Source organism: Chrysochloris asiatica, unplaced genomic scaffold (genome assembly GCF_000296735.1).
Source record: "Chrysochloris asiatica unplaced genomic scaffold, ChrAsi1.0 scaffold00075, whole genome shotgun sequence".
NCBI classification, from domain to species: domain Eukaryota; kingdom Metazoa; phylum Chordata; class Mammalia; order Afrosoricida; family Chrysochloridae; genus Chrysochloris; species Chrysochloris asiatica.
Window position 1 is genome coordinate 12649298 of NW_006408593.1, and position 15256 is coordinate 12664553.

Here is a 15256-nt window from a genome sequence, read left to right on the forward strand (position 1 = left end):
TGTATTGTCCATTTCTGAAATCTCAGTACTAGTCTTCTGGATTTTTAATTGCAGGTTTTGTATTACTTCACAATTCATATTTATCTAGTCTGTTTGCTTTTATAGTATTGTCCTGAATTCTTCCAAATTTTTTTGTGTGTGTGTTCTCCTTGCTTTCTTCAATCTTTGTCAATCCACTGAAGATACCAAAATATTCTGAATTTTTAGTTTCATTATATTTTTTCCTCATCAATGTCTTCTGTCTTTGCATCTTGGTGGTTTGTACCATTCTCTCGTTTGTTCATGTGAGCTACAGTTGTCTGTTGTTCTGGGGCATTGTAGGGCTGTTGTATTTGTAAAAACAAACAGTGCAATTGTTGGGCTCAGAGAGAAGAAATCTCTGGCAGGCTCCTACAATTCAAGGGGCTCATGAGGTAGTTGTAGAAGGGATGTAACAGCAAAGTTGCTGGCTCTAGATGGAGTTCCTATGGGCCTCAGCGTTACTATGTTCGGGGCACTTAATCTGGAAGTAGTTAATGAGGGCTCTTGCTGGAGCTGGTTTCAGTGGCTGTTAAGATTTCAGGACAGCTGGGGTCAGAGTGATGGTTAAATGCTGGTCTGGTGGTTCTGTGGGTTTTATAAGTTTGTAGCTGAGCCTGCCTGAGTTCAGGCACCAAACCAGCACACCAATATGGCACATCTGGTCCCCATCTCACACTGGCGTGGCTCTCAACTCCAGAAAAGCAAGGTCTGAACTGAGGGTGGAAGCTGAGCCCACCTCTAGACACCAGGGGAGCGTGGGAAAAAATCTGCTCTGCTAGACCTCCCTCTGCTGCCAAAGCTGCTCACAAGATGGTTGAGCGAGGTCTGGCCAGCTGTTCACCAGTCAGTTTCCTCCTTTCGCAGTCCCTGCTTGGCCATTCCTCAAAGTAAGTACATCAGCCACCTTTCTTCTGAAGTTCAGGGTACCAGAATTTTCACCTGTATCTGTTTTATTTGGTCTCTCGTATCTTTGTTGTAGAGGATTCCCGTGCGTCTGCATAGTCTGCCTTTTTGCTTTAAGTCCCCATTTCATTTTTGATGACTTAAAATTTCCCTAGATTCATACATCCCACATTTCAATGATAAATGCTATTTGCAGTGGTTTCTTCTCAACTGAGCAAATGGAAGTCCTGAAAATTGTAGTTCACCCATGTCATTAAGGCTGACTCTACTTTGAGGTAGTAGCTCCTTCTCTAGTCGCATTTTGCATGCCTTCCAACTTGAGGAGCTCATCTTCTGGCACTCTGACAATGTTTCACAGCTATTTATAAAGTTTTCAGTGGCCAACCATTCAGAAGTGGCCTGCACTCCTTCTTCCTAATCTTAGTCCTGGAAGTTCTGCCGAAACCTGTCTATCCTGGGTGATTCTGCTGGTTTTTAAAATACTGGTGGCATAGCTCCCAGCATCACACAAGCTGCTATGGTAAGACAAACTGAAAGATGAGTAGTGAACTGTAACAATATAGGTGCTGTCGATTCAATTTCCACTCATAACAACCCTATGGACAAAAGAATAAAACGCTGCCCGGCCCTGTGACATCCTCACAACTTTTTTTATCTTCAAGCCCATTAATGCTGGTTCTGTGATAATCCATCTTGTTGGGGTGGAGAGAGGGACGTCTTCCTCTTTTTTGCTGACCCTCCACTTTATCAAGCATGATGTCCTTCTCCAGGGACTGATCCCTCCTGACATGACCAAAGGACGAGAGATGAAGTCTTGCCATCATTGCCTCTAAGAAGCATTCTGGCTGTACTTTTTCCAAGACAGATTTGTTTATTCTTTTGGCAGTCCATAGTACTTTCAATATTCTCCTCCAACACCGTAATTCAAATGCATTGATTCTTCTGTTGTTCTCTCTATTCATTGTCCAACTGTCAAATACCTATGCGGCAAATGAAAATACTATGGCTTGAGTCAGGTGCACCTTTATCCTTCAAGTGACATCATTGCTCTTAAACACTTAAAAGAGGTCTTTCGCAGATCTGCCTAATGCAGTACGTTGTCTGACTTCTTGACATTGGTAGCAATATAGTAAGTTATAATTGATAGTAAAGAAAGGCCTGATGGTCTACTTTTGTATTATAGCCACTGAAAACCCACAGAGTGCAGATCTACTCTCAAACACATGGTGTTCTCCATGAGTCCAAATTGACTTGGTAAAAATGTGCTTTTGGTTTTATTATTTGCAGTGATTTTTCCCACTTTATCCTTTGTAAAGACTACCCAAGTTATTCTAAATCCTGTACCTGTCAACATAAATTGTAGAATGAGCCTGTTTATTCCTAAGGAGCCATGCTGGCACAGTGATTAAAGGATTTAGCTGCAAATGAAAGGTGAGTGGTTCACTCTGTGGGAGAAAGATAATGGCAGCCTGCTTCCATATAGATTTCGTTTTGGAAACTCTATGGGACAGTTCTACTTTGTTCTATAAGGTTGCTTGAAGTTGGGAGTCAATTTTTCAGCAACAGGTTTATCTATGTCTACAAAAAACCTTGCTGGAATTTTGGTAGGAATTTCATTAAACCTGGAGGTCAACTAAGCTAGAACTCACATATCTATCTACTATGCTTGGTTTTCTAATTTATGAACACAGCATGTTTATTTATTTGCCTTATTTATTCCATCAGCAAGTTGTAATTTTCAGAATATATACTTTTTTTTTGTTAGTGTATACCTAAGGATTAAATTTCCTTTGGAGGGACTGTAAATCGAATGCCTTTTTAATTTGAGTTTCCACATATGCATTGTAGTATAAAGAAATGTGACAGATTTTGTATGAACTCCTATCTTCTACAACTTCTTCTTCAATTAACTCTCTAATCTGTATGCCTTTCCTTTTTCTTTCTCACCTACCTGCAGTGATGAGAAGTGCCAGGACTACGGTGGGTAGGTATCTTTGCTTTGGTCCCAATCTTAGGGGCAAAGCATTGAGTCTTTCACCATCAGTTATGGGAACTGTAAGTTTCCTGTAGAAGTTCATTATCAAACTGAGGTAATTCTTCATTCTTAACCTAAGAATTTTTATTATGAAAGAGTGCTTTTTTTTTTAAGTGTTGTCGAGTTGTTTCCGACCCATAACGACCCTGTATAGGGATTTCAAGGAGCGGCTGGTGAGCTTGAACCAACAACCTTGTGGTTCAAATGACTTTGCAGTCCAGTGCATTAACTCACTTATATTTCTTCAAATGCTTTTTCTGAGTCAATTGAAATGATCATATGCTTTTTCTTCTGTTGTTGCTTTTTTGTTGTTAGATGCCACCGAGTCAGTTCTGACTCATGTACCACAGAAGGAAACACTGCCTGGTCCTGCACCATCCTCACAACTGTTACATCTGATCCTATTGCTCTGTCAATTTCTGTCTTTAGCCTGGGGATGTAGTGAATTAACACTGATGCATTTTTGAATGCTGAACTTTGTGTTTATTTTTATGTTCTGACTGAAACCTCCATTTCACCACTTATGATTTCAAGAACTGAGAAATTTCACAGAGACTAGACTTTTACAAGTTTGTTTAAGAAAATCATCGGGGAAAGAAAATGAAGCACAGGAACACAGAATTTTGGTTACATTTTATTAACTGTTTTATTGTGAAACTATTTTTCCTATACATACATATTTGGTTTGGCACTATAGGATAAGTACTTAACTTGAACTGCAAGGTTGGCAGTTCAAACTCATCAGCCGCTCCTCAGAAACCCTATCGAGGGTCGCCGTGAGTTGGAACTGACTCAACAGCACATAACAACAACACAACCATAATAAAGGTAAAAGACAGGCAAGTCACTACTAACCTCTTGTCTCAAGAAAGGATTTTCCCTTCTGAGCTCTTCAGAAAGATCTTCTCCCTCCAGCCATTCCTTCATGCCAGTTTGTTCAGCCCAAGCATTCACAGTTGCTAGTGCAGCAGCTCGAACGTTGTTCTTACGGGAAAAGAGAATTAGCAAAAATATTAATTGTAGTTTGAAAGTAGGGGTGAAAAACATGTCATTCCTGGGATAGGTGCAAATTTTATAGTTGTACTTAATCTTCATAGCTTTAAGATCTTAGATTCTGTTAAATAGGAAAAAATAGTGTCCTTGGCATAAAAAGGATATAAAAGGAGTAACTCTTAAGATTTTCTTTCCGGAATCTTTGGGGGTTCATGTAACTATCTGCTAAAGATTGTAACTGTACATGTCAGAAACCCCATAATGGTTAAGCCTGAAATTATGAACAATTCAACTGAACATTTATGTTTTCATTATTAATTTGTATTTAGTCAGAAAGACTTAAGTCCAAAAAATACTAAAATAGCCCAATTCTGCTAATGAATGAATGTTTAAAAATTCAAGTATTTTGAAAGGACAAGCAGACCAGCCTGGATCGGCTAGAAGAACAGAAGATACTTCTTGGAAGACAGACGGACAAGAAAAATACAAAACAATAAAGGCAGTCTGACTGATTACTACAAGAACAAGTAAGTTGCTCGCCGGGGAGACAATAAGCCAAGTGGTCAGGTCCTCTCAGGGCAAATCCCCTTCCAAGATTGAGACTCAATGGGAATACACACTCTGATTGGTGACCATGTTTGTCATGGATAAGAGGAAGTGAGGGAAAAACAGCAATGAAGCTGCAAGCTAAGCCCTACAATGTTCAATAGACTCCCGTGAACCCAGGTGGAGACCTGCTTGGCCAGCAATGTGGCAAGATCTGGGGACTATTGAGCCCAGAGTTAGTGACATAGCAACAGAGGACTAGAGTAGAGAGTGAAGCGTCCAGCTGATAAGAAGAGAGGGCATATGTATAAGAACACCCACACTTGCTGATAATACCCACTTGACCTGGCTTCAATGACTGGATGATCAGAGCTCAACTAGAAGAAAGATGAGGAAAAAAAAGAGTAATCTAATACAATTTGATGAACTTGACTTACACCTACGGATGCAGTAGCTCAAAAGAGGGAACAAATCTTTACAGCGAGGATCATTCCCACCCCCTTCCATACACAGAGTAGACAGGGATGGGCAACTTGGACATTGGCCATTGGCTACCCAAAATGCGGGACTTCAAAGGCAAGAACTGACTGGCTTACAAGCTTTCAAGAGGGAGCCTAGACCCAGAGGGTGTAGAAGAATGTAGAACCTCCACTGAGTAGTAGCCAATCTGTCTGGGTGGGTCTGGTGAAAGGAGATGGGGATAGGTCTCTTGTGATACAGTAGTGAATAATTGTTATCAGGGCTGATTGTGAGGGTTGGAAATGTAAAGGTAGATATTTTGTAGCAAAAGGAGGGGAGGCAGAGACAATGATGTGGAGAGGAGAGATGGAGTGGCTGGGGACTTGAGATTCAGAGAAGGAGAGGGGCTGTGTACTGACGACTTGGGGGCAGGTGTGCAGGGTATATACCCTTTGGTTGGTTGATGATGCATGGAGGGGATTGTAAGCATGGCAGTGAAACAATAGATGATAGGATGAATTAAAAGCTAATGTTCTCCCATATAAACTACCACATAATTCACAATAAACATTAAAATAAAATTAAAAATTCAAGTATTTAATCAAGAGCTAAATATATATGACTTACAATCTTTAATGACACTAATCCTAAGACTGTGAAACTGCACAGATTTTACTGAGCTACTATGGAAGGTCTCATTCTAGTAGTTTAGTACATACTATATGAGAAGGTACAGGACCAATGTACTTTAAATATGGATGCTTATTTTAACTCCTCAAGAATTAAACTTCCCAGATAAAGAAACTGTGACCTAGAGAGATAAGTAACTCACTCAGTGAAAGGTCACAAAGCTAGTAACTGATGTATTTAGATACCTTATACTACTTGCGAGATAAAAATGTTTACTATTTTCCTCTAAAACTCTTCTTTATGAAGTGCATGAACTGTTTGCTCTAGCAAACTGGATTCCTCCTAGCCCTGGAATAATGCTGGTCTATTCAAGAATGGAGCGGCAGTAGGAGAATCAGGTTACCTTGCTATCTCCCAGGACAGTGATGATAGGGATGCCCAAGTTCTTCACATGCTGCTTGATGTTTGGGCCCATAGCCACAGCCAACTGCTGGAGGATAGTCAATGTCTGCTGCACCTGAGGGGAAAGAGCCAACATTCTAGGTTCAAACCATGGTAAGTTGTGTGCAGGACACATAACAAGTTTGCTGCTATATAGTCAGCATGTTGTTGTTGTGAAGTGGTGTCGAGTTGGTTCCAACACATAGCAACCCGTATGTATAGGTTTTCGAAGAGCATCTGGTGGGTTTGAACTGCTGAACTTGTAGTTCGCAGTTCAGTGCTGATCCTACAGCATTACACCACGAGTCCAATACTAAAACCTGTTGTTGTTGTTAGTTCCATTGAGTCAGTTCCAACTTATAGTGACCCTGCATAGGGTTTCTGAGGAGTGATTGGTGAGTTTGAACCACTAACCTTGTGGTTCCAATAGAACCATAGTACCATTGTATAATATAGTAAAATAAAGTCAGTCTGTGGTTAAGTGCTGTCGAGTCGACTCTGACTCACAGCAAAGCTGTATAGAGTTTCTGAGGAACAGCTTGCGGGTTTGAACCATCAACCTTGTGGTTTGCAGGTCTTATGAGTCGGAACTGAGTCAACGGCCAACGGCACTTAATAACAACAACAATTTATAGTTTAAAGCAACAAAATGATTCATTTTTTTTTTTGCTAGTAAAAGTTGCACTCACTGAAAAGGATCTTTGGGGGTGAAAAAAGCAAAACAGAGTTAGGGATATGCTCTACATACCAAGATTTTATTTGAATCATTGAGTCGGCCCTTCAAGGCAGTTGGAAGTTCACCTATATTCGGCTGTATAAATTTAGCTTCATTGATAATGCTTGCCACTTCATCTAAGCCTTCTTTCCTTATCTTCCAATTCTTGTCACCAATCTTAGACACCAACTCTGAAGAAATTTTATCACTGAAAAATGGAAGAGAACCTTTGATTCTAGACTCATAAAATAATTATCACAGAAGTACCCTTGATTGAGTTCAAAGAAGACACCATTAAAAATTCAGTATTAAGTAAACCATTTTACAGATGAAAATTTACCTGATCTCTGCCCTTGGCAAAAAATCAACAACATCATTGCCCCCTTCATCAGGTTCATCACCCTCTTCTCCTTCATCTGCAGCGTTTGTGCTGTGCTTGGAAATCCCTCTAGTTGCAGTAGGTGGGCTTTGTCCCTGCATCTACACACAAACAGGTGAGTGAGGCAACCCAACTTGATGAAAGATTGAGAGTAAACAAATGAGAGAATGTCAAACTTCTACGTTTATTCATAATAATTAATAAATATTTATACAGTGACATTTTCATACCTAGATTGTAATTTCGAGTTTATGTGGCAAAAAGTAATTTTATACAAACTTTTTAGGACCTGTTTTCTCAATATGAGTCTATAGACTCGTAATGCCCTAAACAATACAGACCAAGTCTGTCAAAACTTAACAGAAATTTCAGTAGGAAAGTTTATTTAAGGAGGGACACATTTCTTCTTGTAAATTTAAAGTGTCATTTTTAACACTTTAGGTAATACATTCCTTATGTTTGAAATTCCAAATGTTATAAAAGGATACAGAGAGGACAACCTCTCTCATCCTGTCCTATAGCTCTCTTCCTCATCGATAAAGCCATCTATTTCTCATTAACTCATCAGGAGATATTTGATGCATACAAGAGTAAATACAGATAAAGTCTTTATTACAAAGGGTTAAAAGTTTACATTCAACCATTTAATACAAGTATTATCAAGTCTATCAATGGTTTATATCACTCGGAGAATCTTTACCTTCTCAAATTCTGCATCAATCTGGGATAGGAGAGCAGGCTTCTCATCCTCAAAGAACATTCGCAACGATGGGCCAACATACAGATACATGACACCAAGCAGGGTGATGGCAGAAGTCCTCACAGCCTGCCAGACACAACAAAAAGAACCTTCCAATTCAGAACAGACTCACAATGTTGGTTGTAATTCTGTTGTATGTGTTGGTATGTACTCACTGGGTTTGTTGCAGCAAGAGCTGTCTTCACATTGCTAATGAAAGCTTTGACATTTAATCTAGAAGAAATTTAGAGTTAAAAATAAATGAAACTCTCCAAATACTCACCAGTTTTGTAAAGCCAGATGCTAGGACTGGCTACCTTTAGATACGTCCCTATTTTATATGTACTCACTTTAAAAAGAGTTATATATACCATCTATATACTGATCACCCCTAAATGCAGTCTGGACTTCTCTCCAGAACTCCAGATTTATACATCCAACTGTCTTTGTGACATCACCATTTGTTTAACAGATATCCTGCACCTAACATGTCAAAAGCAAGATACTGACTGTCCACTCTCCCAACCCGTTCTTGCCAACCTTAGAACAGAGTCACATCATCTCATCCTTGACTCCTAGCTCCCATTCAGTTCTACTTTCACAATTTATCTGAGTTCCAACACTTCTATCTCTAAAATCGATGTCCAAATTATATAATCTCTTGATTCCCATAGTCTAGTCTCCCTGCTTCTGCCCTTGGTTCTCTATTTGAGCTTTCTGTTTCCTGTCCTGTTACTCTTCTGCTCAAAATCTTCTCATGGTTCCCTTATTTACTCAAAAATTTGAGATCCTACATGACTTATCTCCTACTCTTTCTCCAAGCTTACCTTCTATCACGCCCACTCATTCACTCATTCCATTCCTACCAGCCTAGTCTCATTATTTTCTGAAAAACCCTTTTATTGTGAATTGAGTGAAGGTTTACAGAGTAGATAATCAGTTTTACATTCAGCAAATTATATACTTTACTTCATCATAATTGCAATCCCTCCATGTACACAACTAACAGTACTGACCTCTATTCACTGTAACTATTGCTTTCCTTCATCCCTGCTACCTTTCATCTTTCTTCTGCTACCATCCCTCTTGTTGTATATTACCTGCCTAGCATTCACGTTAACACGTGTCTACTCTCTAGTCTGTGAATAATTTCCCCTCCCTCCTATCCTGATAACTATCATGGATTATTTCATCAATAAAAACTTTTATTAATTTTGTACAACATTGGTCTCATACAATATTTGTCCTTTTATGATTGACTGAACTCCTAGTGTGGCACTGTAGGATGAGCACTAGACTGTGAACCACAAGGTTGGCAGTTCCAGGGTTGCTATGTGTATTGACTGGACAGCACCGACTGGACAGCAGTTAAGAACAACAAATGATCAACTAATTTCATTCAGCATAATGTCATCCAAGTTCAGACATATTGTGTGGTGTTTGAGATTCCTCATTATTCTTCAACGTTGCATAGTATTTATTCCATTGGGTGCATATACCAAAGTTTGTTTAACCATTATTCTGCGGATGGGCGTTTAGGCTGTCTCCATTTTTTTGGTGTGTCTCTTGTAGACAGCATATTGAAGGATCCTGTTTTCTATTCCACTCTGCTCTGTCTCATGACTGTTGCATCTAATCCATTTATATTCCGTGTAATTATCTATAGGTATGAACTCATTGCTGTCATTTTGCTGTGTGTTTGTTTTGTGGTGCTGCTGGTTGCTTCATTCTACATCAGTTTCTGTGCTGAGTTCATTGTGTCTGTCCTATTTGTATTTAATTGACGACTGTAATGTTGATATGTTCTTATGTTCTCACCAAGTGTCTCCTGTGGCTGTAGAGAAAGAGTAGAAGCATGTACCCTGTTCTTGTTAGCAATTTGTGCACCTCAGTTTAGGGTTGGCTTGGCTGGTGTTGGCGTCTATCTATCTTGTATCACATAGAATAGGAGCTGCTATTGGCACTTGTGCCCAGTGGGTGGAGCTGCTGAGGATACAGTCGTGGCTGGGCTGCATGGGTACAGTTGCTGTCTCCTAATTAGATTAGAAAGAGAAAACCCCTCTTCCCACACACACAAGAAAACAAAACAGAGTAAGCAAACAAGGAACCAACAATGAAGAGAGAAAAGAAAGAAAAACAGGCAGCAACCAGAAAAAAAGAACATAACAACTATAAAGACAAAAAAGGGGCAAGAAAATGCAGCGACAGAAGAAAAAATATGAGAGAAAATAAAAAGGAGAAAGAGAGAAAACACAAGAATAACTAAAAAGAGAAAACACTGACAGGAAAATGGAACGATAGAAGAGAAAAATAAGAAAGGAAATAAAAGGAAGAAACAAACAAATAATAATAAAAAAAAAACACTTAAGAAAAAAACCAGGCAGAGGGAAAATGAAGAGAACAGAGAATATTAAAGAAAGATTAAAAGGGAATAAAAAGAAGAGAAGAAATGAGAAACAGAAGAAAAGATGGAAAAACAAAAGCAGAAATAGGAATGGAAAAGGAGAAGAAAGAACACACACACACACACAAAAACAATGAGATAATAAAAGGGAAAAAAAAAATCCCAAAAGAAACAAACAAAAAACAGAGCAGCTACTGAACTCGGAGAGGTGAAACTTGGGAAGCTCCCGGACAAGGTGAGTGTAGGAGGGATGTGACAGCAGAGTTCCTGTCCCTAGATGGAATTCCTAGAGGCCTCCCAAAGCACTTCGCGGAGGCTCTTGATGAAGCTAGTTTAAGTGTCTGTTAGGACCACAGGGCAGTTGTGAGCAGCTGTGGTCATATGCTGATCTGGTGGCTCTGCAGGTTCTGTAGGTCCTAAGCTGAGCCCACCTAAATCCAGGCACCAAGACGGTACACACTGGCGTGGCGCCCAACACATGGCTCTGAACTCTTGGGAGAGCAGGGGCTGTGCTGAAGGTAGATGAGGGTGAGATCTGGCCACACCTCTGGTCACCAAGGGAGCATAGGAGAAAAGAAGGAATCACATCTTTCTAGTCACCTGTGAGACTGCTTTGCCAGGCTACCACTGTTGCCAAAGCTGCTCACAAAGGTTCAAGATGGTCCCACTGTATCTGGTGGACCATTCACCAGTCAGTCTCCCTCTCTGACCATTCCTGCTCAGCTTCTCCTCCTAGCAATCACTCAATACACTTCTCTAACCTTTCTTCTGAAGTTCAGGGTTCCTGGATTTTCTTCTGTATCTGTTTCATTTGGTCTCTTGTATCTTTGTTGTAGAGGGTCTAAGTATACGTGGCCTAGTCCACCATCTTACTGGAAGTCTCTTTCTTTGATATTTTTGAGTACATCATGCATGCTCCTACTTTACGACTTTTGTACTTGCTATTCCTATGATCTAAAATGCTCAAATTTACATAGCTTGTTCCAACATTTCCTATAAGGTTCTTTCAAATAAACATTTTCAGGAAGGTGGTGATGGTGTGCCATGGAGTCGGTTCTGACTCATAGTGACCCCACAAGGGTTTCCAAGACTATAAATCTTTATGAGAGTACAAAGTTCACCTTTCTCCCATGGAACAACTGGCAGTTTCAGACTGCTGACCTTGAGGTTAGAGTAGTCTGACTCCTATGCTACCACTGTGTTACTAGAGCTTTTTCAGGAAGGACTGATAATTAAGCTTTTGTGTCAACTTAAGTGGGCCAGGATTCTCAGCACTTTGGCAGCTGAGATGTGGTTATCCCCATAATGAGATATAATACAATGCAAATAACTCTAAGATGAGTTCCGCTATGAGCAGTCAATCAGTTGAAGCGGATGTTTCCTTGGGGGTGTGGCCTACTTTCAATATATTAGATACTCAGGCAAAGCTTGTTTGCTTTTTGATGGGTTTGGAAGGTGCACCTGGTTCCTCTCCGACCTCTGGTTCTTTGCATTTGAGCCAGTGGCTTGCTCTATTATCTGCCAATCCGCCTACCTTCTTACCTGCTACACCTGCCTGCCTGTTGGTCAGTCATGGTTCATCTGACACAGACCTGGGACTCTCCTACCTCTCTAACTGTGACAGCCAGTTCCTTGATATAAACTCTCTCTCTACATATATAGTTTCATTGGTTTGACTTCTGTTATTTTTATTCCTAATATATTTATTTTTGGCGTCATGGTGTGGTGCTGTGGGTTAAATGTGCTGGACTGTAAACTTGGTTTGACCTGCAAGATCGATGGTTCAAGCTCACTAGTTGCTTCTCAGAAACCCTATACAGGATCACTATAGGTCCGAACCAACTCGATGGCACTTAACAACAACAATGTATTTTTACTAATCTATTTTAATTTATATTTTTTTTGTCTGCCCTTAGTCAAGTATAGGTTCCATGAAGGTAGGAATCTAATTTTGACAATGATATACTCTTGGGGCTTGGAAACAAATGACTGGAACTTTGTAAGAGTACAATAAATAGTCATGAAAGAATCAATATTTGAGAGATCACTGATCAATAATTTTTTAAAAAATTCATCTGGATTTCATGTTGTACTAGGAGATGAATTTTATACCACAAACGGTATTATTAAGAAGGGCTTATAATAACACCTTTAACCATGGGAGGGCACCAGAGAAACTGATATAACAAATCATTCTTTGCATGACTTGCCATTTCTTCAACCGGTATACCTCAGAACACTGTTCTGTGGGATATTAAGAGGCAGTCTGTAGAAAGCAGCATGCTAACATGTTTTCTCAAAAGCAAGATGTGGTGGTGGTTATGTTCTGTGGATTCAGTTCTGACTCATAGTAACCCTGTACAGGGTTTCTGAGGCTGTGAATCTTTATGGGAGCAGAAAACCTCATCTTTCTCCCGTGGAACAGCTGGTAGTTTCGAACCGCTGACCAAGAGAGTAGCAGCCCGAATAGTAACCACTTCACTACCAGAGCTCCTTCAAAAACAATATAGCTATAATAAATATTTTAATTATCAGAGACTGGCAAAATATGCAGTTATCTTTCATTTGATTTCCCTTTGACTTACCCAGAAAATCCAAATTCTTTTATTGCATTTGATAACCAATTCAGAGTTTCAGATTGATTCTTGGGATTCTTCTGTGAGAAAGCCATTGACATAACCTGGAATGAGGGAAACCCAGTAACAATAACAGCGTGTTCTCTCTTACATTTCTCATAAACATATAGCATGGCAGTAAGGCAGATGTAGAATTCAGAATGGTTTTTCTGCCGTTAAAACGACTGCTGAAAAAGAGTAATCTGATACAATTTGATGAACTTGATCTACACCTATGGATGCAGTAGCTCAAAAGAGGGAACAAGTCTTTACAGCGAGGATCATTCCCATCCCCTCCACACACAGAGTAGACAGGGAGGGGCAACTTGGACATTGGCTACCCAAAGTGGAGGGGCTACAAAGGCAAGAAGTGACTGGCTTACAAGCTTTCAAGAGGGAACCTAGATCCAGAGGGTGCAGAGGAAGATAGAATCTCCACTGAATAGTATCCAATCTGTCTAGGCATGGCTGATGAAAGGAAATGCGGATAGGTCTCTTATGATACAATAGTGAATAACTGTTATCAGGACTGCTTGTGAGGGTTGGAAATGTAAAGGTAGACATTTTGTATCAAGGAAGGGAGTGATTAACTTTACAGTCTAGGAGCGGAGATCCCTGGGACCATCAAGGGAGAAGAGCAGAGAGCGGGGCCCTACCCAGAGAAGCAGTGACGCCAGAGATGGAGGCAGAGAAGATGACATGGGGAGATGGAGCAGCTGGGGACTTTAGACTCGGAGAGGGAGAGGCGCTGTGTGCTGAAGACTGGGGGTGGGGGGAGGCAGGCTTGCAAGGTATACCTTGGTTGCTTGATGATGCATGGAGGGAATTCTAACCATGGCAATGAAACAATACAGGATAGAATGAATGTAAAACTAATGTTCTCCCATGTAAACTACCACATAATTCACAATAAAACATTAAAATAAAATAAAAAATAACTGTTATGAGACACAGCTGTTGGCACCTAAGAGATGCACCGTTCTAAAAAAGGGAGTCTTTAGTGACAATGTGAGGCTCATTTTCCTGGGGCAGTCTCCCACTGGCCTCTTTCAAAATAAACAGCATTTCACTAGGGAAAAAAAACAACTGCCGACAATGCCTTAGGAATTGAAATTTAACTTTCCTAAGAAAAGGAGATCAGCGCCATTAGCATTGAAAGCACTCTGGACTGTTTCTATCACCTCATTAGTGAACACGGTGTGACTGTACTGTCACAAAAAAATTACTCTCATACTTTATGGAATGTTCTTCATTAAAAGAGAACAGTCTGTTACTGAAGGTTAAAATAAAACTGCAATATCAAAAAAGTTTTACCCGAGCAGATAAGAACTAGAGCTTAATCAGTAAGTCCATAGCCAGTAAATCACGAAGGAGAAAGTGGGGAAGCTTGGGCAAACAAGCTCTGCATCACTAACCTGTTCAGCTGTCCATGGTAACATACAAGCCTCTGCGATTGCTGTCATAGCTGCTTTTGCATTGTTACCACATTTCACATCTCCAATCTTGTCTACAAGGCCATCTAATACAACCTGAGCTGAAGTTCTGGAAAAGTTTCCCTTCTGGGCAATCAGAGCAACTATGTGAAGCTTCATCTGCATCACCTGAAAAGGACAAACAGCATAAAGTTATGGATGATTAAGCCAAAGTTAGTTACTTACTTACTTATTATTTTTAGTCAACATATTTCTTCCCTTGAAATTTTATTTATTTTGTTGTTACTGAATATATCCACAGCCAATACATACATCAATATATATATAAACCATTTGGTGATACTGGTTACATTCTTGGAGTTATACAACCATTACCCCCTTCCTTCTCTGAGCAGTTCATCCCTATAGTGATAAACTCACTGACCACTAAGGTTTCTTTCAATCTTTGGAGTTGCTATTCTTAATTAGATCCCATATAGATAGTTTTTAAAAATATAAAGCTCAAGGTAGACCTTTCTTTTACTAGTGAAGCTAAACTATTTGGTTTTAAGAAGTCTCCAGGGGGATATATTTTGGCTTAAGGTATAAAAATTATCTCAGGGCAATAGTTTCAGAGGTTTTATTTATTTTATGGCAACCTGAATGTAAAACAGTTAAAAACAGCTGAGAACAGAAGCAAACTAAAATCAGAATTTTAAAATAAATAATAAAAACCCAAAACCTAAAAGCGGAACAATATTTATCCTTTATTTGCTATCAATTAAAGTAGCTAAGAGTGAAATGAGAAAAAAAAAACACAAACCACTCAACGACTTTACACATGAAAAGCATAAATGTGATATATTATACTAATGGATTCAAGAAAAAACATTTGATCATCTCAATAGATGCAGAAAAGTAACTGACAAAATCCAACATCAATTTCTTATTCGTTGCATATATC

At 39.6% G+C, this 15256-nt stretch overlaps 1 protein-coding gene across 2 annotated transcripts in view; it reads right to left on the minus strand.

Annotated features, from left to right (window-relative positions):
- The window catches only part of CKAP5 (cytoskeleton associated protein 5), a 114387-nt gene that overhangs the window by 33972 nt on the left and 65159 nt on the right, over nt 1-15256 (minus strand). For both annotated transcript variants that reach the window (XM_006865066.1, XM_006865065.1), the window contains exons 17-24: nt 14296-14481; nt 12851-12945; nt 8038-8095; nt 7823-7948; nt 7084-7223; nt 6777-6951; nt 5991-6104; nt 3815-3943 (exon numbers count right to left, since the gene is read on the minus strand). In XM_006865066.1, coding sequence (XP_006865128.1) covers nt 3815-3943; nt 5991-6104; nt 6777-6951; nt 7084-7223; nt 7823-7948; nt 8038-8095; nt 12851-12945; nt 14296-14481 — 1023 coding nt within the window. The remainder of the gene's footprint in view (nt 1-3814; nt 3944-5990; nt 6105-6776; nt 6952-7083; nt 7224-7822; nt 7949-8037; nt 8096-12850; nt 12946-14295; nt 14482-15256) is intronic.